The 22,684-nt window shown below is 43.5% G+C and overlaps 1 protein-coding gene across 1 annotated transcript; it reads left to right on the forward strand.

Moving 5' to 3' along the window:
* Positions 1-94: 94 nt before the first annotated feature.
* DDX3X (DEAD-box helicase 3 X-linked) lies at positions 95-17,488 on the forward strand. Its single transcript, XM_051811683.1, has 17 exons — positions 95-272; positions 2,261-2,318; positions 3,266-3,316; positions 8,295-8,418; positions 9,611-9,751; positions 9,835-9,934; positions 10,494-10,629; positions 11,030-11,115; positions 11,692-11,790; positions 11,866-12,026; positions 12,192-12,336; positions 12,446-12,590; positions 12,901-13,082; positions 13,174-13,291; positions 13,654-13,810; positions 14,519-14,646; positions 14,964-17,488. Exons 1-17 carry the CDS (start codon positions 228-230, stop codon positions 15,044-15,046), a joined length of 1,959 nt encoding a protein of 652 aa, XP_051667643.1. The 5' UTR covers positions 95-227; the 3' UTR covers positions 15,047-17,488.
* The last annotated feature ends 5,196 nt before the right edge of the window (positions 17,489-22,684 follow it).

Here is a 22,684-nt window from a genome sequence, read left to right on the forward strand (position 1 = left end):
TGAGGGGGGGCCGGGTGGGGGCGGTCGCGTGCGCGCTGAGGTCAGCGCGCGCGCAGCGCGGCGCGCGGGGGGCGGGGCCTATATAAAGGGCGGGCCGGCGGTGGGGGGGGCTCAGTCAGGGCAGCGATTCGTGGCGGAACCAGCGATATCGGCGGCAGCGACATCCCGGCCCGGCGCATCCCAATTCTCGAGGCGGAGCGGGACAAGCCCGAGACCGATCTCTCGTTATGAGTCATGTGGCGGTGGAAAATGCCCTCAGTCTAGACCAGCAGGTGAGCAGGGAACCAGAGAGCGGAAAGGCCGCTCCGTTACCCGGAGAGTGCGCGTGGCGGAAGCTCCGCGGGCGGCGGTGGCGGTGGCGGGAGGAGGCGGTCGCGATCCCTCGCGCGGGGGCTCCGCTCCTCGATCCCCGGCGGCCGCGTCGCGAGTCCCCCCCGGTAATCCCACCTCGCCCCCCCCATCGCGGCCTGTTGTGGCGCACTCGGTCGTTGCGCAGTTCCCGCCGTGCCGTGGCCCCGCGCCGGGCCGGGCTCCCCCCGCGGCGGTGCGTTGTCCCCGCGGCCCGGGGGGCGTGCGGGGCCAGTCGGTGCCACCCGGCCTGGCCCCGGCTCCGCTCGGGCCCCGCGGCCCCCGCGCCGCGCTCGGACCCGCTTTGTGTGGGAGCGCCGGGAGCAACAGCGGCCCCCGGAGGCCGCGCCGGGAACTGCAGCGGGGGGGAGGAGGAGGAGGAAGGGGCGGTCAATGGCCGCCATTGTGCGGGGCGGAGGAAGGGGGCACACACACACACCCACCCCACACACGGCGCTTTGTGTGACGCCCCTTCCCCGGGGTGGGGGGGGCGGCGCTGGCAGCCGCCTTTGTTCGCGCTCCGGTGCCGTCGGGCCGCGGTGACGCATTTGGGCCTGGAGTCGTGTTTTTCCGCACTCTTTTTTTTTTTTTTTAATTTATATTTTTTTCCCTTCTCATTCCTACGCTCCCCCTTCCCCGCCCCCCCCGGCTCCCCGCGCTGGGCGGCACCGATGGTTATCTAACCCCGCGGGGGCAGGAAGAGCCCCATCTGCCGCGGCCGGGCAGCCCTCGCCCTGCGCCGCTCCGGCGAAGTAGGTCATGGAGACGGTCCTTCCCTCCCTCTCTCCCGGCTCCCCCCCGCTTCCCCCCCCGCCTCACACGTGACGGGCGCCGGCAGCAGGATTAGCTGCTCCCGCTGCGCCGGGAATCCAGCCCGCAGTGCCGCACTGAGATGGCGCCGGGGCTGCGCCAGCGCCGCCGGGACGGTGTTACCCCACACGGCGGGAATCCAGCGCCGGGAGATTCGCCCATCGCTTCTCGTGACGCTGGAGAGCCGCTTTTACCTTCTAAAGAGCCTTTGTTTTTGTTTGCTTTTAAAATAACAATCATCCTTGACCCCCGCGTTGATGCTTCTATCAGCTGAAGTGATATTTTTTTTTAAGCGTTGGCTTTAAAGAGGGTGTTAAGAGGCCACCCGTGCGAGAATTTTTAACAGTCTGTCTCTAATAGCAGCACACGCAGCTTTGGATTCATTCATGTTGGAAGATGCTTCTGTGCAATTGGTCTTAAGTAAAATTCAGTTGTATATAAACACGCCTTATTTTTCCCCAGATAAGTTAATAATCTTGCCATGCAGCTGTAATAAGCTGGTTCTTCAGCTTTACCAGTTCACTGCCTTCTAAAATGAGTCCATACTGCACTGGACTTAAAACCTCTGACACACCAGCAGTCAACACCTTTTGGAAGACTTTACTGTGAGGCTGAAGGGCTTTTTTTTAAAAAAAAAACAAACAGACAAAGCAAAAGTAGTGTTATTGCACGTAAAAAATATAAGTCTCTGCAAGTACAGTGCCTGACTGAATTGGTATTATTTGGGCTGGAATCCCTATAGAAAAAAAATAGCCATTAGTCTTAATCAGAATATGTTTGAGTGACCTGAAAGACTATTTAAAATGCCTGTTTAGCTGCATGGAGTGTGAAGCAGAAGTCCGTGGTAGTGATTTGGTGGGTGTAAGAACTCTTCTGGCCTTGTTGCCCTTGGGCGTGTGTTCCTTGGTGGATATGAAGACATTTAAAGATGATACAACGCGAGTACTAACTATCGGGAGATGTAACTGGCACTGTGTAAACAAATTTCTTTGCAGCCACAGTTTGTGGGAACACTGATTGCTTTTGATAAGCAAAAGGGTTTTTTTGTATCTTAGCATAGATTTGTCATATAACGTCTTGATATTTGTTTTATTTCTTATAGTTTTCTGGTCTAGACTTGAATTCCTCAGACTCTCAGAGTGAAGGAAGCTCTACAAGCAGTAAGTACATGCAAATTCTCAAGCTTACAAACACACAGTTTTAGAAATAAGGGGGTTGTAGCTGTGATAAACAAATTTTAAAGCAGAATTTACAGAGGCTGATGGGGGAAATTAGAAAGATTGCCAGTTAAGTGTACATTGGAAACACTGTGTGTTTCAGATAGGACCACTTCATTTAGCATGATACAGCATGTGTACATTTCTGAAATACTTGAGAGAACTTAGTGTTCCAGTTTAATCTCAGATTTTCAGTTGCCTTTAAACTGGGACTGCAGATTGTAGTTGTAATGTGGTGATCTGTCTGCTCAAAACATCCGGGGGGAGTAGGAATGTTAACTCCACCGATCTTGATTCATTAAGTAGAAACTGATGTTAAAGGCTTAAGTGCTTAAAGAAGAGGGAGGGAGTCTTCCAGGAATTCACATTCAGCTTGTGCCTGTTACATTCTGATTCACTTTACTTAGCAGACAGATGCTTCTGGATTTAAATGAGGAATGCGGTTCAGAGGCAATTAGGTGTGGCTTCTGGTTTGATCTGAGCTGAACTGATGGGGATGGTGGAATTTAAGGGGAAGGACTGTGAGTGCCAGTACTTAAATGTCACAGTGAAAATCTTCAGCTGTTCAAGTATCTGGAACCAGATTAAGCCTTAATGAGTTCTGGGAAGTTGGACTTTGTAGACACTGTAACACCCATAAATGTGTGTGACTTGGTCAGAGAAATAGCAAGACATCTGTGCCTTAAAAGCAGCTGCTTAAATGAATGTGCAGTAACTTAATCTTCAGCTCTGAGAGGATACCAAAGTGCTTTATTAAAGGACCCTTATTCAAAGATGCTGCAAGAGGCCTCAAGGCAGATATTTTTACTAAGCAAAAGCTGTTGTTGACTAGCATTTCAAAATGTGCTAACACCACAGTCCTGTAACACTGCCTTTCTTTTGTCCTTTAGAAGGCCGATACATTCCTCCTCACTTGCGGAACAGGGAAGCTTCAAAACAGGGTATGTATCAGAAATACTGTGGCAACACTTTTAACTGGTTCTTGGCCTCCTGAATCTGTAGGAACAGCCTGCACAGGCTCAGACAGTGCTGCTGAAGGTGATTATACAGACTGCTTGACTGTCCTGTGCAGAACGTGGCAACTTGATCTTCTGCTTTCAGTGTGCTGTTCTTGGTCCCTTCGCCAGGTTATATTCTAAGCTCGTGATAACTGACAAAATACTATTTATATCTCTTTAACAGTTAACCATGGCTGAACCAAGATGGAGTGTCCCATCTTAACTTGATGAGCCATGTAATCTTGAGTGTCAGTCTGAATAGATTTTGTGAGTGCCAGTTCTTCTGCAAGTGACTGTGACTTGGAACTTGTAATCAGTTGTTTAATATGAACAAACAGCACAGTTTCACTTGGTAGGTGGATCTTTTACACAAAGACATGTTGTCCTTGTTTAGCTTCCTGCAGTTTTGATGGAAGCCCCCAAGAGTACTTGCAGAAGGAAATGCAGGATGTTGTTGAAAGCAATGCCAAGTACATGACCTATTTTGGTCACGTGTTTACACAGGGGTTTATACTGAGGAGCAGCCTTTTTATCTTCCACTTGAATCTCTAAGCAGAACATGATACAGAAGAAAAATTTAATGGAAGGCTTCAGTGAAGTAAATCCTGACCTCTCTGTGTAAGATACCAGGAGGGCAGGTGTTGCAGCACATGTTGTCATCGTGTCTGGTGACTTGTGTGGATATGAGAGAAACATTTCCTCTTAACGCGTAATCACATACTGGGATGAAGCAGCTAAAACACTTTCTGCGGTCCTACAACCTAAAGGATTGCTGTTTCATAGCATGGGAGGACTTGGAGCTCACCTATTTCTAAAGCAGTGAACTTTCACAGATTCTTTTCAATACTGCAAGAGGACAACTTCCCTTAGGAGTGGGTTGGAGGGTAATACTGAAAAAACTGCTGATAAATCCCACAGTGCTTCTGAAGCTATGTTCCTTTAAATCAGACTAGATGAAAAATACTCCATTCTAGTCTTACACCATTTGAAGAAACAGATCAGTCTGTTTTTGTCTTGCTTTTGTATGTGCCCAAGCTAGTGGGTTTTTTCGGTGTTTAGGGTTTTTTTTTTTACTATGTATAGGAAGCATGACGTGAAGCATCAAATAATGGTACAGCCTTTTGCCAGAGCTGAATGTTTTGGGAACAGTAAAGAGAATGGTGGGCAACAAATTCAGTGCTCTTGAAGTTCCCAATCACATTGACCTCGAATCCAACCAATCTTTGAAGAAACTGACTGATAAAGCCCAGAGGAATGTGCAGTTTCTCAAAAGGAGGAAACAGCTTTAAGCTGGTTTTTGAATATTTGCTGTCATATAAATTTCTTTTCCTTATGTGGTGATTTGTACCAAACTCGAGTTTTGTGGATATTAGTTAATCTTGAGTTCCTGTCATGACCTGTTCTGTATAGGTCTGTCAGTGTCTCTTCTTTTGTGCAAGACCAGAGTTCATACACTGAATTGTATTGTATGGTTGTGGGGACCACATGAAGTCCCACTCTGGGGACTTCAGACTTCAAGTCACGAGGCTTAAATTTGACATGTGGCTTGTTCAGTTAATAAAACTTTGACTGCCAACTTTCCTTGGTAAACGATGAAAAATTGCCTTTAAACCCGGTTGAGTGCTGTATTTGCTGACCTCATGACAAGGTTCATGATTGCTGAATGGAAAAGCTGCAGTTCCAGTTCAGGCCCCTATTGGAAGCAAAGAGAGTTGGGGGTTGTAAAACTGAGCTATTTTGTAGAGTGGGTTGAAGTCTGTTACACAGTTGTACTTTGATAAAAGTAATGTTTGCTTCTGTTGTTTACACTAAATCAAGGACGATTGTCTTAGACTGTATCAAAGCTGTTCTGTATTTTGGCTGCTCCTTGGAATTTTTAACAACAGATTTTTCAAAATGTAGACATTACAAGCCAGAGGCAAAAAACCGCTTGTGTGATAGTGTTTGACTGTACAACAAACTCTTGATGCAGCCTTACAAGGGTAGTAACATGATAAAATTTTTATTGATACAAAAGTTAAACTACTTTAATATTAGTGCTTATAATACTGCTGTACAGCAGAACTGTATTTCAGTAATCCAGTACAGTTGTCTTGCTCACATACCACAACTGTACATACTTCTGCAAAAGTGTTAAATAACTACTACTGTATTCAAAACTTCCAAAAAAAAGTTTCTTTCCTGTGTGGTGGTGTTTACACATGCTCTGGAAACAAAAGAGTGTGTGCACATGGGGTTCTTTCTCACTTTGCTCTGTAGCTGATGATGGGATCGTAACTCACAGGCACAATTGAAGTTGCACAATGGCCTTACTCACATTTAAATAGGAAGTTGCTTAGAGGCAGTGGACTTAAAAAAGTAGCTGTAGTTTGTGTTCAGGAAGAGCAGAACATCTTCGTGATTCCAGTAGGTATTGACAAGAAGTGCTTTCTTCAGCTGACTCCTTCCATTCACCTGCAGATCTGACCATTTCTAACACTAATATGTTGGCTTTGTAAGTGGGGAACTGCAGGAAATAACAGTCTGCATAAAAATAATGTCCTTAGGTTATGTAATGGCGTTTTTCAGCTGTTGAAACTCAATATGCAGGGCTGCCTGGTCTGCAGTGTCTTGCTTCCATGAGCTCAACTTGATACTAGTAAAGCTTGTTGTCGTGTTATTTTTCTGTTAAACTTCCTGGAAGCTGCTCTTGGATATTTAAAGTCTAATCTGATCTATAGCAGATCAGAGAGTAGATGTTGGAACTCATCTGAAAGGTCTCATGCAACCTGAAGTATTCTATGACTCTGTTTCTCCCAGTTTCAAAAAACTGACAATTGGCTGCTGCACATGGAAGCTTTTCAAGTCAGCTGGCAGTAACTTGTGTTAGAGTGTTAGGAAATAAGAATTAAAATGCTGGTTGAGGGAGAAGCATTGACAACTGTAACGTTGTTCATAGGCCTAAGAACTACAAAATTGCTCTGAAAGTTGATGAACTTAGTGAATTCCAAACTTAACCCCTTTGGTGAGAACTATGTGTTGGATGGAATTATACGGGTTTTTACTTACAAAAGAAAAAAACCTTGACATTTTAAGGAATTCTTGCATGGTCTTGTAATCATTCTCTTCGCTTTACAGCGATGTCTGTTACAGGCATTTACGTCTGATTTTAGTTTGCCACGTGGTGTTCTAAATCCTGACTCTGTGTTCTGCCAGCCAGTTACTTAGAATTGACTGGTATGGCCTGGACCTCTTCTATGCTGATGGGAATGCCAATCTAAAAGGTGAACTGGTAAAGCAGGGAATATATATTTATTTGGTCTAAAAGTTGCTGCACTACCTTAAAGAAAACTATGACAAGGTACCAGCTTCACAAATGGGTGCAGTAACAAGCTGGGCAAGCTTACTTTGAAGGCTCTTTGGAGTATAAAATTTTCACTCCTTTTTGGAACTTTTGCCTTGGTAGATGATCTTTTACAGGGTCAGCCCAGTTTTTTCAGTTTTGAGAAATTAGATATGTATATTGCTGCTGGATCTCTGGGCAGGATGACATACCCTGACATACCCCAACATTTGTAGTGTGGTTTGAAAGTTACTACTAATAAAGGGATTCAGATGCCTTCTAAACTAAAATAACTTTCTTGAGTGTTTAAGAAGTGATTATGGTATTCCTGATGTTCTGTCAGTAGTCTCTCTGTGTGAAGTTAATAATAATGGATTATTTTTGCTGTCTGTTTCAGTTATCCAGACAAATTAGTTACAGTTATCACACTTGTTTTTAAAAGTTCTGTTGTGACCAGTGCATTTCTGGATTCTAGGGAGTAGAACTTCTTGTTTCTAAAAAAAGTGGGGGGAAGAGAAATAAAACTCTAAATTTTCGAGAACATCTGAAAAAGTAGGGTAATTGTGGTAGCAGAGCTTTTTTTCCAAGAGACTGGGGCCTAGAACAGCCCCTTTCTTTGGAATAATTTTGTTTTGTGGTTGCTTTTATTGTCTGATGAATAGGTCTTGACTGGTTTTGTGTTGTGGAGCTGGCAAAGCATGTGCACTTACAGGGGTGACATTATTTGTTTATCTGTTCCATTATTTCGCTTGCTCTCTGGTGGAATCCTGTAGCTGAGACTGGTTGGGTCATGTTTTCAAACTTGGGAAGGTTGGACCTCTGAAACAGAATTTGTAATTTTTTAGTCCAATATCAGAGTGGTGTGTAATGATTCCTGTTTCTGCTGCCTCACAGCCCCTGGTAGCTGAATAAAGGGGAGGCTTTTTACTTAATGGTGTTGGCAAACAGAAGTACTTTGTATTGTTTCTGTGAGTTAACACAACTAAGTAGGCACCTTCTGTGGGCAGGTGTAAAAATGCTGTGGAAAGGTCCAGTGTGGTTAATTTGTTGTGAAGAGCTCCATATGCCTTATTTACACATGGTGCTGTTACTTTGTCTTACTCTGTGTAGATCATATTGCTTTGTGTACTTACAGTGTGATAAAACATTGTAACTTCTGACTTGTTTCTAATGCAGGGGTAATATCATTTGTTGATCTCCACTGGAGGCCTTGTTAACCTCCAAAAATTAGAGACATAGTCAAGAATTTCTGTTGCCTAGAGAATGTACATGAGGCTTGGCAAGACTTAGTGCCTTAATTTTTCTTCTGATACCCACCTTGCCGGAGTAGGCAAATCAATTACTAGTACTAAGGCATGTACAAGTTTTTAAAAAAAACAAACGTACATGAATGAAGGACTTTCAGCAAGTTCTAATGGGTGATGAGAAACGCTTAGTCCCTCGTTGAGTAAGTCTTAACATCCATACCCCATAAACTTCCCTTTTTGAAGGACTTCAGTCCTGTAGAGCTTCCATTGAAGATGTCCTGGACAGAACTTGTATTTTCTCATAAAAACCTGGTCTGTGTAATGTGTGGCTAAAATAATCTTTCCCTTGTAGGGTTTGACAGTGGTGGCTGGAGTTCCAGACGGGACAAGGATGCGTACAGCAGCTTCGGAGCACGGTCCGACCGCGACGCAAAGTCGAGCTTCTTTGACCGTGGAACTGGATCAAGAGGAGGAAGGCAAGTACTTCTGTGTCTGGGTGGTGCATAGGAAGTCTGTCTCAGTTCTAGTGCTGCACATGTAATCTTGGTGTCAAAATTAGAGTCTAGGTGTGAATAACACGATAAGGTAGGAGGAGCCTGGGAGGGGAGGTGAGAGGGAGAGAACCTTGCCTTTAAAGCTACATGATTTCAAAGATGGGCAACTTGCATGTGTTGAAAAATGTGCCCTGTAGTCTGCCACCAACCCCTCAGTGCAGCTGTAGAGACCGGCTGACTTCAGCATTTCACCAGAAAAGTTCCAGGTGGGTGGCAACTTCCAAAAGAACTGTTGGGAGCACCACAAGGCAACATCAAAATGGATTTTATTTTTTTTTTATTTTAATTTCAGTATTTTTTTCTTGTTTAAAAAGTGTAGTTAATAAAACTGGGTGAGACTCTTGCAGGTTCTCTGCCTTACTTGATCAGTCTTACACACATCATGCGTTGTATGCACAAGTGTGGTGAGAGTGACCTTTATCGACTAGTAAAGCTGACGTTAGTCCTGTATCCAGACTTTTCTCAAACATGGTTTACCAGGCCTAAAACTAAACAGTTGAGGTAAGGACTTCTTCCACCTTCTTTCCGAGTCAGTAATACAGGTGAGCTCCCTCTTTATGGAATAATTATGTGACATATAATTGAGGTATTTGGTCACATGTGTGGTGGGGGAATAAAGGAACAAATTGCGGCACTTAAAGGTTTTGTCTGGACATGGGAGACCTGTGTAAAATGAGGCAGAGGAAGGGGTGGGGGGAGTTCGAAATAATGCTTCTGAGGAGGTTTAAGCAGAGCTCCCTGAAAAAGAAAATGTCAAGGACTGAGCAGCTTGGCATTGCAGCTCTACTGGCAGATGACCGATTGTTTGCATTGTTACGCTTAACCAAATAAAACTGGTGATAACAAGGTTCACTGTGTTAAGCCAAACTGAGCCCTGAAGTCACAACAAACTCTCCTGTCTGGCGCAGAATAACATTCCCTAGTCTGATGGCTGGGACTAATTTCTGTTCTTAGGTCAAGAAACAAGCACAGATAGTGTGATGACTGAGTTGTTCCCCGGTGGTGTGTGTAATACACAGAGCATACGCTGCTGCATTGTTACAGCTTTGATTTTTGCATGTTGAAAAACCCCTGATGCCTGGGAATGGTGGCCTGATACTGTTGCTGTGTTTAGATATGAAGAGCGAGGCAGAGGGGGTGACTATGATCGGAGCGGCTTTGGAAGATTTGACCGCGGTGGGAACAGCCGCTGGTGTGACAAATCAGATGAAGATGACTGGTCAAAGCCTCTGCCCCCAAGCGAACGCCTGGAGCAGTAAGTAATGGAATAGCATAAATTCATGTGGCAGGGCCATTGCATAATTCTAGCAAGTAAAATGCTGTCTCCTCTGTTTTTAGGGAGCTCTTTTCAGGAAGCAATACTGGCATTAACTTTGAGAAATATGATGATATTCCTGTTGAAGCAACAGGCAGCAACTGTCCTCCACATATTGAGAGCGTAAGTTTTCTTAAAATCTCTTTTGTTACTGTATAATAGTGACTGTTTTGCATGTGAAACTTGATGTCTTGCTGTCCGGAGTTCATGGAGGAAAGGAAACGCTGTCCTGCCTTCCTGCAGCTAAGCTGTTTTGCAGAGGAGGGTTGTATATGATGAACTAAGTTGTGGGAGAAGCTGTGGAAGCTTTTTCAGTTAACACTTGCAGCTTACTTTGTGACTTGTCCTTAAACAGGGAACCTGTGAAGAAGTAGAAGTGCTTGGAGGTGCTGTTTTGTGAGCAACTGCTAAAGCACAGGCACTGTTTTGGGCTAAGCATAGTGTGCTAGTGTAGTCTGCCTTTCAAACTTGGCTAGCTTTTTAAGAATTGCTTAGAAGGCTGGACTAAGTATCTATGTAAGTCTCAGTAACCAGCTTTTGAGTATCTGTGAACTTCATGGGCAAGTTCTATAGGAAGAGCTGAAACAAAAGCTACCTTATAAATGATTTCTTAAATTAAAAAATATGTTAAATGGTGACTGCAGGGAAGGATCCTGATCTTACTCATTTTAAATCTTAACAGTTCAGTGATGTTGACATGGGAGAAATTATAATGGGAAACATCGAGCTCACACGCTACACCCGTCCTACCCCAGTCCAAAAACATGCAATACCTATTATTAAAGAGAAGAGAGACTTAATGGCCTGTGCTCAGACAGGTAAGTTGGTAGCTCCTTGCTGCTTAGTCTCAGTAGGAGTGGGGTCTTGTATTGCTGCAGGTAAGAGGTCTGTACAGTAGTACAGCCTCCTGTTCAGTGTACAGTGAAATACCTGCAGTGTTGGAAGCTTTAGAGTCTTGCATCTGCTTTAGATGTGACTTGACTGGGTTTACTGTGTTTGCCCTGAGAGAAATGTTCATGTCTTGAACCACATTCCCTTCAGGGTTTTTGCTGAGTGATAAGTCTTTTGTAGTTAACCTCTGCTGGCTGAGGGGTGCACTCTGGTGGTGTAGGTAGTATCCATATACTAGTGCAGATATTATGGGTAATATGCTATTGATAAAGGATTTGTGCTATATTTGACAGTAACTCCTAATAATACTGATTTGTGTTCTGTTAGGGTCTGGGAAAACAGCTGCATTTCTTCTACCAATACTGAGCCAGATATATGCAGATGGTCCAGGTGATGCCTTGAGAGCGATGAAGGCAAGTATTCAAAATACCTAGTCCTGGAAAAGCTGTGACCAGTGTGTACTTTTGTTCTGTGTCCTGATGTTTGCTACTGAACACAAAAGGTGGTCTTAAATGTCATAATCACTGGAAACGATAGGCAAGCTTCTCAGCCTCTAGAAGAATTAAGGTGTTTCCCTTAAAAAGTACAGGCTGTGGATTGCTTTTTTTCCTACCTAAAGAGTTGATATGCACAACTCTCAAGAAAATATTTTTTTTTGTCTTTGTTGTTGCATAAACTTAAAAGACACCTCCCTTGCTTCAGGGTAGGAAGTAACAGGTTTTATGGCTATTGTTTCTCTGCTACTCAAGTTTGGGATCACAGTGCAGGTTGTGGATACCAGGATTGTGCAGCTGTTGCTGTACTGACCCACAGCTGTACCCCTGGGTATTGTAGTAGGGCCATCTTCAGATGCAGTGCTTAAGTTGGCTCTCCACCATGCCTTTTCTTTCTTAAGGCAGACTTGGTGACCTGTCTTTAATATTGCCTGTAGTAGCTGTTTTCTTTCCCCCTGTGTTTGGGTACTCATTCCAAGTATGTTTTTCCTTCAGGAGAACGGAAGGTATGGCCGCCGTAAGCAATATCCAATCTCACTGGTCTTGGCTCCCACTAGAGAACTGGCTGTGCAGATCTATGAGGAAGCCAGAAAGGTATATCTTGGAGCTCGTCATTAGAACATAGATTAAGTAGAGTTTTCCTTGGAGCTAATTTTCTTTGTTTTGCAGTTTGCATACCGCTCCAGAGTTCGCCCCTGCGTTGTGTACGGTGGTGCAGACATTGGTCAGCAGATCCGTGACTTGGAACGTGGCTGTCACTTGCTTGTAGCAACTCCAGGACGACTGGTTGATATGATGGAGAGGGGAAAGATTGGGCTGGATTTCTGCAAGTAAGTCTTGCTTGTCTGTAAGATGAATGACTTTAAGAAAGGCCTAGTGAAGGACCTTAAGTTGTAGCTTTTGGATTGTCTAGTTTAGGACTGGTAACCAGTACAGACACTAGACCACAGCTTGCAGAAAAAAGTTCTGAAGAAGCTTTTTTTATTGCTCTGTAGGTACCTAGTGCTTGATGAAGCTGACAGAATGCTTGACATGGGGTTTGAACCTCAAATTCGTCGAATTGTTGAACAAGACACTATGCCACCAAAGGGGGTTCGCCATACCATGATGTTCAGTGCTACTTTCCCCAAGGAAATCCAGGTACTGTACATGAGTTTACATACTTCAAAAGCTCATAAGGCCAAACTGATTTCTACTCTGGAAGGGAGGCAGTGTACTGATTTGATTTTTGTTTCCTTCCCTTTTTTAGATGCTTGCTCGTGACTTCCTTGATGAATACATCTTCCTGGCTGTTGGCAGAGTAGGTTCTACATCTGAGAACATCACACAGAAAGTAGTGTGGGTGGAGGAGTCAGACAAACGATCATTTCTGCTTGACCTGCTAAATGCCACAGGTAAAGACCAACTTCAGAAAAGTGAATAAGGCAAAATTCAGATGAGGCAAATCTAATCACTCAAGTAATAACTTCTATTGATTAGGTGAATGAAAGGATATTTCCTTAACAGTCAGTGAATGTATTACACTGGCTAAATGCCAGCATTGAGTTGATGTAAGCATGTCTTAGTAAAAAATGAGGAGGGACATCCTCAGTGACTTCACCTCAAAATAAGTGAGCAGAGAATTGAAACTACCTGTTACCAGTTGGTGGAGCCAAGTATTTGTGCCCATTTTCTTCTGCTAACCTGTGCTTTAATTGTTGTTAGGCAAAGATTCCTTGACTCTGGTGTTCGTGGAAACTAAAAAGGGGGCAGATGCTCTTGAGGACTTCCTGTACCATGAAGGATATGCCTGTACAAGTATTCACGGAGACCGTTCCCAGAGAGACAGAGAGGAAGCGCTGCACCAGTTCCGCTCCGGCAAGAGCCCCATTCTTGTTGCCACAGCAGTAAGTGAAATGTACAAAACCTGAGCATGGAAGCCTATTAACTCGGCCTGTGGAATTTTACTAAGACTTTATTTAATCCTTTAACCACTAGGTAGCAGCAAGAGGACTGGATATCTCAAATGTAAAGCATGTCATAAACTTTGACTTGCCAAGCGACATTGAGGAGTATGTACATCGTATTGGTCGTACAGGCCGTGTAGGAAACCTTGGTAAGTATGACCTAGAATTTTCATAGCAGAGTTGACAGGTGTAATAACATTGGCTAAGTAGAAAATTTCCTCTAACTTCATGAGAGAAGCCCATGTGCTGCTTTCTGTGAGCAAAAGCTGGTTACTGCTGTCTAGCCAGTGTGGGAAGTAACCTGTACCTTTGGTGGTGTTCTTATTGTCATTAAAAGGTTCTCATGCCATGTGTAAGACTGGTGTCTTTTGTGTCTGTCAGTAAGCAGTCAGGGGTTTGTGAGTAGCTGTGGTGTTCTCAGACTTGTCTGTAAGGAAGTGGAGTGTGGAATGGGTTTAAGTGCTGCAGTGTACTTGCATTCTGTGTAGCTAAAACTGAATGTTCACTTCAGGTCTTGCCACCTCATTCTTCAATGAGAGGAACATAAACATTACAAAGGACTTGCTTGATCTTCTTGTGGAGGCTAAGCAAGAAGTGCCATCTTGGCTGGAGAACATGGCTTATGAACAGCATCACAAAGGAGGAGGCAGCCGTGGGCGATCTAAGAGGTAACGGGCACAACTCTGGCTAAAGGTGTCTACTTGATGTATTGTGAAAGACAACTCTGTGACTTGTTTTCAGTCTAAAAATACAGCTAGAGGAAGACAAACTAGTGCAGTATAAACTGAGTTAAGTGCCTGTGAAGGTGACAGCTCGATGTCTGTCTGGGTTTGTTCTATCATAAGTTCACCCATAAGACTTCTCTCTTAAGCAGGCAACCAGATGCAGCTGAGGTAGAATGACGTCAGCAAAAATTTCTTTAGAACTCTGTGAAAGCACTTACAGAACACATGCAGAGACATACCTTAAGCAGCTGTTTTGATGTTTAGGAGAAGGTGAAACAAAACAGGAAAGTCATGCTTTTCTACCTTAGGAGAGATGGTCATAAATGGATCACATAAACACTAAGATAGGGTTGGACATTCTGTGGCACAGAGATTGCACTGAATGAAACATTACCAGAACCCCACAAATTAATTCTTAGTGTAACATGGCAAGTTCAACATGATCCTGCTTGAACAGTAAATTTTTGTTTGCTGTCCTGAGTGCCCTTTCTGGGTTAGCACTGGGGTGTGTATAAAGTGTGCTGAGCTCAACATTGGTACTGGCTGTTGGTAATCAGAGTTAAGAAACTGAGTACATGAATCTCAATGTGTGCAGTGCTTAAAGTGCCACTTGCTTCACTCAAGTGTGTGTGTGTGTGTTCCCCTCTGCAGCAGCCGATTCAGCGGAGGGTTTGGTGCCAGGGACTACCGAACGAGCAGCGGTTTTGGCAGCAGCAGCTCCAGCAGCAGCCGATCGACCAGCAGCCGCAGCGGGGGAAGTGGCAGCAGAGGGTTTGGAGGTAAGAAACTGGGCACGCAGTGTGGAGATCTAAAATGCTTGCTGGAGTAAAGCTACTGGAAGTAATGTTTATAAGTACAAGGTCATCTGGTGACTGTTACGCAAAGTCTCAGCATCATCCTTAGGTCTAGGCCAGTGCAAGTTACCTGACTGATCAGTTTGGTGCTGCCTACCTTACCAGCATTTTAGTTTAATGTGCATTTGACAGTACTTCTGGGTGGGTTTCTTGGATAGACAGTAGATATCTGGGCTGTTTTCTTGTGAAGGTACAAGTCTTCAGCAAGTTAATTAAGCATCACTTTCTCTTGCCTTTCATAGGTGGTGGTTATGGAGGCTTCTACAACAGTGATGGATATGGAGGAAACTATAACTCCCAGGGGGTGGACTGGTGGGGCAACTGATCTGCTTGCAGCAGATACTCCACCAAACAAGCTAATATGGAAACCACATGTAACTTAGCCAGACTATACCTTGTGTAGCTTCAAGAACTCGCAGTACATTACCAGCTGTGATTCTCCACTGAAATTTTTTTTAAGGGAGCTCAAGGTCACAAGATGGAAATAAAGGAACAAGTAGCCCTATCTTGAAGGTGGTTTTGAAGACTCTTATTGCTGTAGTCAGGATTAACTCCCCTCCCACCCATCCCCACCCAGAAACTGCATTTATGATTTTGTGACTGAGGATCATTTGTTTGTTAATGTACTGTGCCTTTAACTTTAGACAACTTTTATTTTGATGTCCTGTTGGCTCAGTAATGCTCAAGATATCAATTGTTTTGACAAAATAATAAAAATTACTGAACTTGGGCTAAAATCAAACCTTGGCACACAGGTGTGATACAACTTAAACAGGAATCACTGATTCATCCATAATATTACAAAGAAAAACTTATGCGGTAGCCTGCATTAGGGCTTTTGGTATCTGCAGATTTGAAAAATAAAACATCTTGAAGCATATCAATGCAATTAGTTTCTAATGTGGCAAAACTGTACTAAGTTAAAGTTCTGATTTGCTCACTCTATCCTGGATAGGTACTTAGAACCTGATAGCCTTTAATAAGCCATTCCAGTCATGATGAGATGATGTATGGATACATGCATACATTAAAAGCACTGTTTTTGAAGTTAATGCAAGTAAATACAGCAATTCCTTTTTCAATATTTAGGCAGATCATTAATGTGAGCTAGCCAAATGTGGGCAGAACATTACAGGGAACGTTTAAAGGTCTGATAACTTGAAATAGTTTTTAGGAGAATTCATCTATTTAGACTTTTTAAAAATGCCTGCCATAGGAAATTGAAATGGTAGAATGGCTGACCATGGCAGTGATTGGTCCTCCTTAAGGGCCTGACTGAATTTTTGGTCTAATAACGCATGCTAGTGTTGATGTTTTTTGGTCAAGAGGGTATGAACAGGAAGAATTATGCAGCAGGCTTTATTTTAATGCAGATTCACATTACTCTGTTCAAGCTGCGTGGAGATGTTAAACTGGCTTACTGTAGACTTTGTAAAATGGCTCCAGAAGAGTAACAAACAAACCTGAGATCACAGAGGTTGGAAATGTACATAAACTGCACAAGGTTTCAATTCTGCTATTAAAGTGCAGTTTTAGTCAGTTTTAGTTGCATAGGTTTCCATTGTATTTATAGTCTGTTTATGCTAAATCTGGCCAAAGATAAGTATTGTCCACCAGAAAAATGCCTCTGCCACTTGGAATTTCTGTGCTAACTTTGCGGCCAGAGCATTTAACAACTAATCTACAGTGGCATAGGAAAATGGCAAAAATCTCCTAAAGTGCAATAGATTTTTTCAAGTGTATTGTGCCTTGTTCTAAAACTTTTATTAAGTAGGTGCACTTGACAGTATTGAGGTCATTTGTTATGGTGCTATTTCAAGTCTAGGTTTAGGCCCTTGTACATTTTGCCCATAACTTTTTACAAAATACTTCTTTTATTGCACATTCAGAGAATTTTATATATGTCTTGTGTGCGTGTCCTTAACTTCCAATCTTATTTTGTCTCTTGGAGATTGAACGCAGCTTGTTTAAGGAGAAGGAAATAGATTCTAAAACTTATTTGGGACCATGGGAATGATAGCTGGGAAGAAAACTATTTGCACACGACAGATTTCTAGATACTTTTTGCTGCTAGTTTTGTGTAATATTTATTGAACATTTTTGACAAATATTTATTTTTGTAAGCCTAAAAGTGATTCTTTGAAAGTTTAAAGAAACTTGACCAAAAGACAGTACAAAAACACTGGCACTTGAATGTTGAATGTCACCGTATGCGTGAAATTATATATTTCGGGGTAGTGTGAGCTTTTAATGTTTAAGTCATATTAAACTCTTAAGTCAAATTAAGCAGACCCGGCATTGGCAGTATAGCCATAACTTTCTGATAGTAAAACAAAAATTGGCAACTTAAAATTAAACATGCCAAGGTTTTGATACACTTGTCTTAAGATATTTATGAAACACTTCTAAACACTGATGTGAAGTGTCCAGATTCTCAGATGTTTGTTGCGTGAGTTTTGTTTAGTTGTGTGTTTTTTTTTTCAGTGAATGTCTGGCACATTGCAATCCTCAAACATGTGGTTATCTTTGTTGTATTGGCATAATCAGTGACTTGTGCATTTTAGCAAGTTTTATCAGCCAGCAATATTTTCAGTTCAGATACAAGGATTCAAAACAATATGCAAGAATGGATTTAAACTTGCTGAATGTGAAAATTGAACTTCAAGTCACTGTAGGTTTAGAATTGCTTATTGTATTAGTTTAGATGCTAGCACTGCATGTGCTGTGCATATTCTTGATTTTATTAAAATAAAAAAGTTGAACTGCACAGTCTACTCATTTGTGAAGCGTCACTCCTGGTTTCTGAGCTCTGTAGCCCCAGCAGTCCCATTCCCGTGCAGCTCTGGAAGCAGGTGACTCTAGTGTGGTGCACGTCAGCGTGGTGGCAGATGGCAGCTCAGGGTTGGAGCTGAAATACCAGCCCAAAATAACCTGGGTCCCGCAGTGCTGGGTGGTTGTGTGAGTTGAGGTGCCAGCAGAGCAGAGGTGGGACAGACAAGGAGACAACTTCCTGTTTTTTCCTACCGAGTTCGGCTGTAACAACTTAAAATCTCTGTGACCTCACACTCAGGCTTGATCCCTCAGCTGTTCAAGGTTAAGGACTTCATCTCACAGTTGTCCCTCAGTTGCACACAGGTGCCCTGTGGTAGTAGTAGGGAGCTGTAATTTTTGATGTCATTCCTGTTCATTGTTGCTAGGTGTTGAAAAGCTGGAATGAGGTTAAGTATTGAAATATCCAAGGGAATACAGTGGAAGGAATAAACTCAGATGTTTCCAGTAGCTTTGAAGTGAGACAAATCTTCATTTGGGCGAAAGTGAGTTAGAAAGAACATGGGTTTCAAGTTAGGTGCTGAAATGGCTGTAGAAACTGGTGATTTCCTGGTAAGTAAGGGAGAGGTGGTGGAAAAAGTGATGCCTGGGAACTCTGATCCACAAAAGTGTGATACAGATGCGTGGTATGGGCTGAGGGCTGGTAAAGGTGCAATCCTCCATCTGTATAGTGCACAACTCCCTATTTGGCTCTCCACCAACCAGTACTGTGTAGGGGCTTTGAAGAACAGTGGTGGGGAGGGGATGACCGTGATTCCCAGGAACAGCTTGCTGGAGCATCTGCTTTGAGCACACTGACTGTGGACCACACTAAATTTACCTGCTTTAGACTTGCATTAATTATCAACCTCATCATGCAGGGCTTTGTGTCGTCATGCTCTGTCCCTGGATGTGTGACATGCACTTAAGTTTTCCCTCCCCCGTATATCACCTTTAAATTGGCAGAAATGCTCGAACCACAGTTAGGAGATACACTGAGGGAAGTGTTGTACACTGTGGCCCAGGGCAGCTGGAACTCCAGCTTTGAGTGGAAAGCTTTGCATGTGGTGCTTTAGCTTGAGGTTTGTTCCTGGCAAAGTGCAAGTGTGGCGGGGCAGTCATGGAGCAGCCAAAATCCACTGGAGCACAGAGCTGGGATTGTAAAGGTAGTGGAATGGTAAATGTAAAGCAGTGCTGAGTGCAAAGTGAGTGAAAATCAAAGGAGGAAGTCTGGTCTTCATGTGTGGCAGAAATGCTCATGAAGGTTATCCTTCATGGAGACTGGAGGAAACAATTTACCTCTGGAGGTATGAGATGGAAGCTACTGGTGGAAATGGCAGGGATGAGGAGCCTTAGGACACCAAAAGTGCTGGGATAAGAGAAGCCAGAGTGTGTTCCCATAGAGGTGGGAGTCTGTATGGCAGTAGTTCTTGGCATACCGGGCAACATTATTTTCCCCACAGTAAATGAGAAAACATTTGGGAAAGGGTGGAGAAAACATCCTAAACTGTAAAGTGAAGAAAAGAGCTGTGAGGTTAAATGATGAAAATGATTAATGATTTGTCTTTGACTAAAGCTGTGTTGTATGAGGCCTTCAAAATGTGCTTAGTCAGTCCTTAGGCAGTGGATGTTTGCATATGCCAGCAGTGGCAGAGGTTATGGTAAAAAGGCTGTAGTAAAATCCACTCCTGGTTCTGCCAGTGAGGTGACTGTGACCTGCACAGATAAGCAGTAGTCTTGAAACAGCATCTGTTTGATTGTGGTGAGGGGGTGGGAGGGACTTGGATTAATGTCCTGGTGTGGATTTCATAGCAGTTCAGAGAGCAGTGGGGTTACCAGGGAGGTTGGGTTACTGCTCTGTTGGGTGCAAACATGAAATCTGGGCAAGGATTGAGTACAGGAAAGGCGAGTTGCACAATCAGGGTGCTCCTGAGGCTGTGGCAGTCATGAGTTGCACTGTAAACCTCATTAAAGCTGTGTGTCTGTAGCCTTCTGAGTTTGTGAATCCTCATCAACAGTGTTTGCTGTTGCTCATATTGATCAATGTGTTCATGAAAACAGCCTGCAGTTAGTTATTACAATCTGCATTGATTACAAATCCTGTTAGCTGCCAGTCCTAGCTGGAGGGGAACAAGGAGTCTGTAGTTGCACTCCTGCTGTGTTGTGAGCTCTTCCCCTTCAGTGAACCTGGCTGGGGCCATTGGAGCTGCACACAGGCCAACCTCCCAGGTCATGAGTGGATCATTTTTGACGGGAAGAAGATTGCCAAGGCTGTTGAGGTGACACAAAGTGCAGCATCGAAACTATCTCGGTTGCTACTTTGTGTCAGAAAGCAGCAGTACAGATCCTGTCTGTGTTTCTGCAGCCTCCCAGTCGGATGGTTCATGGAATCATTGGATTGTGCATAGCACTGCTCGTATGTAGCACTCCTGTAAGTAAAGTAGTCTGTGTGATTTTCCCTTGTTCACAGGAAGATGACTCTTACCAAGCTGAAATAACCTGTTGGTGGTTAATGAGGCACGGCGGGATCAGAGCCAAGACTAGGGAAAAGCTTAAGTTGTGGGAGGGCCTTTGTTCACTTGTTGGTCTACCACGATGTGGTTCTCTACTGCTGCCCTTAGTTCTTTCTTGGTGTTACTTAGGGAAGGTGTGGAAAGGCTCTTGGTGCTATGGTTCTCTCAAGTCTGCCTGTCCATTTAGGATAAGGTGGAAGGAAATTCTGGTGTATGTTTAGTTATTAGGGGCATTGCATCTCTGCAGAGTTTTTGGAAGCAATTGAAATTCCACTCTAAATTTTGCATCTTACCCAGAGTAGGTTTGCTCTTTGTTCCTGACACTTCAGGAGAAATTCACCATGCACATCTAATTTTTTTAGCAAAAAAATATCGCTGCTAGAGGAATTGCATTGTTCAAATAGATGTTCAGTATGTTCAGAGCAGAGATTACAGAGTGCTGAATCTGATTAATGATCTGTACAGGTTTCAGTACAGCGACAGCATCAAATTACGTATTTGGTGTGATGAAAGCTTTATTCCCTCTGGTGTTTTATGCAAAGCAGATTTCTCAGGTGAACTGTTCGTCATCAAGGGTCATCCTCTGATAGGCCAGGACTACAGGCTTTGCAGGGAAGACTGGAGTACAATCTGGAGCAAAAGGATAGAAATCTGTTGTCATGATGTACTTAGACATTCAGTGCAGAAAATGAAACTATTGCTTCAAGGAGGGACCTGATTACCAGAGTCTTTTGGGTAGCTAAAGAGTTTATCTAATCTCCTTCAGTTGATGACTCATTGGAAAAGAAGCACTAGTGATAAATTTGAAAAGGAAACAGAATAAAAGGTTAGGCAAAGAGAGGAGATGTGTTCCCAGCAGTGCTGCTGATCCGAGTTACCTGGGGTCAGTCACATCGTCGTGCTGCAACTGTTCTCTTTGTCTCTTGTTCATCCTGTCAGTTTAAAGACATCAACTTTTTCAGTCAGTGATTGCAGCACCACATCCAGTCTTATCTGTCATCTCACCTGGGATTTCTGGGTTCTACTTGAAACTGTAATTTGTAGGTAGATTCAGCTTAAAAAAATCACATCCCAATAAGAGCATGGGACACTTCAGCAAATTCCTTGATCATTCATAACAAGAGAGATAAATGAGATTTCTGATAGCATTTCTCAAATATTTACCCTTGTTCTTTCTAACCCAACTCCCATTGTTTACTTTTCTATATTTTTGGTAAACATTTGTTTCTTCTTGCAGTCAAAACAAACATTGCTTCTGATGGTACTGGAGATCTCAGAGGCTCTGTGATTGAAAACGTTTCTGGTGAAGCAAGGGAAACAAACACTTTGGGCTATTTACAAAGAAGGAACAGCCAGAAATTGAGTGGACCAGGAATCTTAATTGAAGCTGTTTGTTAAATACCACTTATGTGCTGAGCTGAGTCAGAGATTAGATTCAGGTTAGAGGAAGTGTTCTCTGAAGAAATGTAAAACTACTTGAGAGCTGAGAACTGGCTTATGGAAACAAGAGTACCACATTGTTGATCTTTTCCAACTCTCTCCATCTATGTATGAAGGAGGTGTGCTCGGGACTCTCTGGGTGAAAAGACTGTGTCCTGAATTATGTTATTTAAGTTATGTGGGTCTACAAATATTGTGGTATTATGTACTTGAAAGCTTGCCTGATTTTTTTGAACTATGTCAGTGGGTTCAAAAAAGGATACATCCTCTCACTGCTCCTTAAAAGCCTGAAGAATCTGATAATTAGACCACTGTTGAATCACAATGGGCTTTATGAAAAAAAAACAACTCCCACAGGGACTCAAGTACTTGGCTGTTTTATGTGGATAAATTAAAATTATGGGCTCGTTGCAACCACTAGTGCTTCTGCAGGACTTTTCACGAGCAAATCTCAGCATATTTTAGAAGGAGTCAGCCTTGCCAGGAAATGGAGACACAGCAGTCGAGCAAGAGGCCAGTGGCCGAGTTAGAACTGAAGCCCAGCTCTCGTCTGGGTGAGTGACCCCATGTTGCTCTTGCAGTGCAAACAGCAGCTTTCTCCCACGATAACTGGGGAGCTGGGAGTGGTGTGAGGGGCTCCAGCTCAGCGTGGGAACCAACATTCAGACTGCAGCCACTGCACTTGCCCTGGAACTCCGTACTCTTCAGTAGTAACTCCCTGGGAGTCAGAGTTCCCTGTGCAAGATGAGTCTTGTGGTGGTCAGCAGGATTTTGGGAGGTTTTCTGCTACTGCTGGTTGGTCCTCAGTTTAGCAGCAGTGATGCACCCTTGCTTGCCTTGCAGGAAAACTCACGTGTTCTTGAAGGAGTTAATCATGACTTTGAAGTACACTCAACAGGAACCACTCATGGACTGGGGGCAGGTTTCAGTGCTGTGGGACACAACAGCATTCCCAAAAGTAATAGCAAGTAGAGCTGAACCCTGCTGAATTTTCTGGCATGGGATTATGAATGTCTTAACAAGATGGAAGCACCAGGACATCTCTGGGTCCCTGTTGATGTCTGCTTGAGCAAGTGTGCTCAAAGAGTAACATTCCACCAGTCACTTTTCTAGGGCTTTTATTAACTCAGTGGAGAGTCACTCTAGGATGCACCAGAGGTCAAATCATGCTTTTTAGTTTGGATACCGGAATCTCACTCCCA

Source organism: Manacus candei, unplaced genomic scaffold (genome assembly GCF_025592945.1).
Source record: "Manacus candei isolate 608988 ecotype Guabito, Panama unplaced genomic scaffold, ASM2559294v1 h1tg000083l, whole genome shotgun sequence".
Lineage (NCBI taxonomy): Eukaryota > Metazoa > Chordata > Aves > Passeriformes > Pipridae > Manacus > Manacus candei.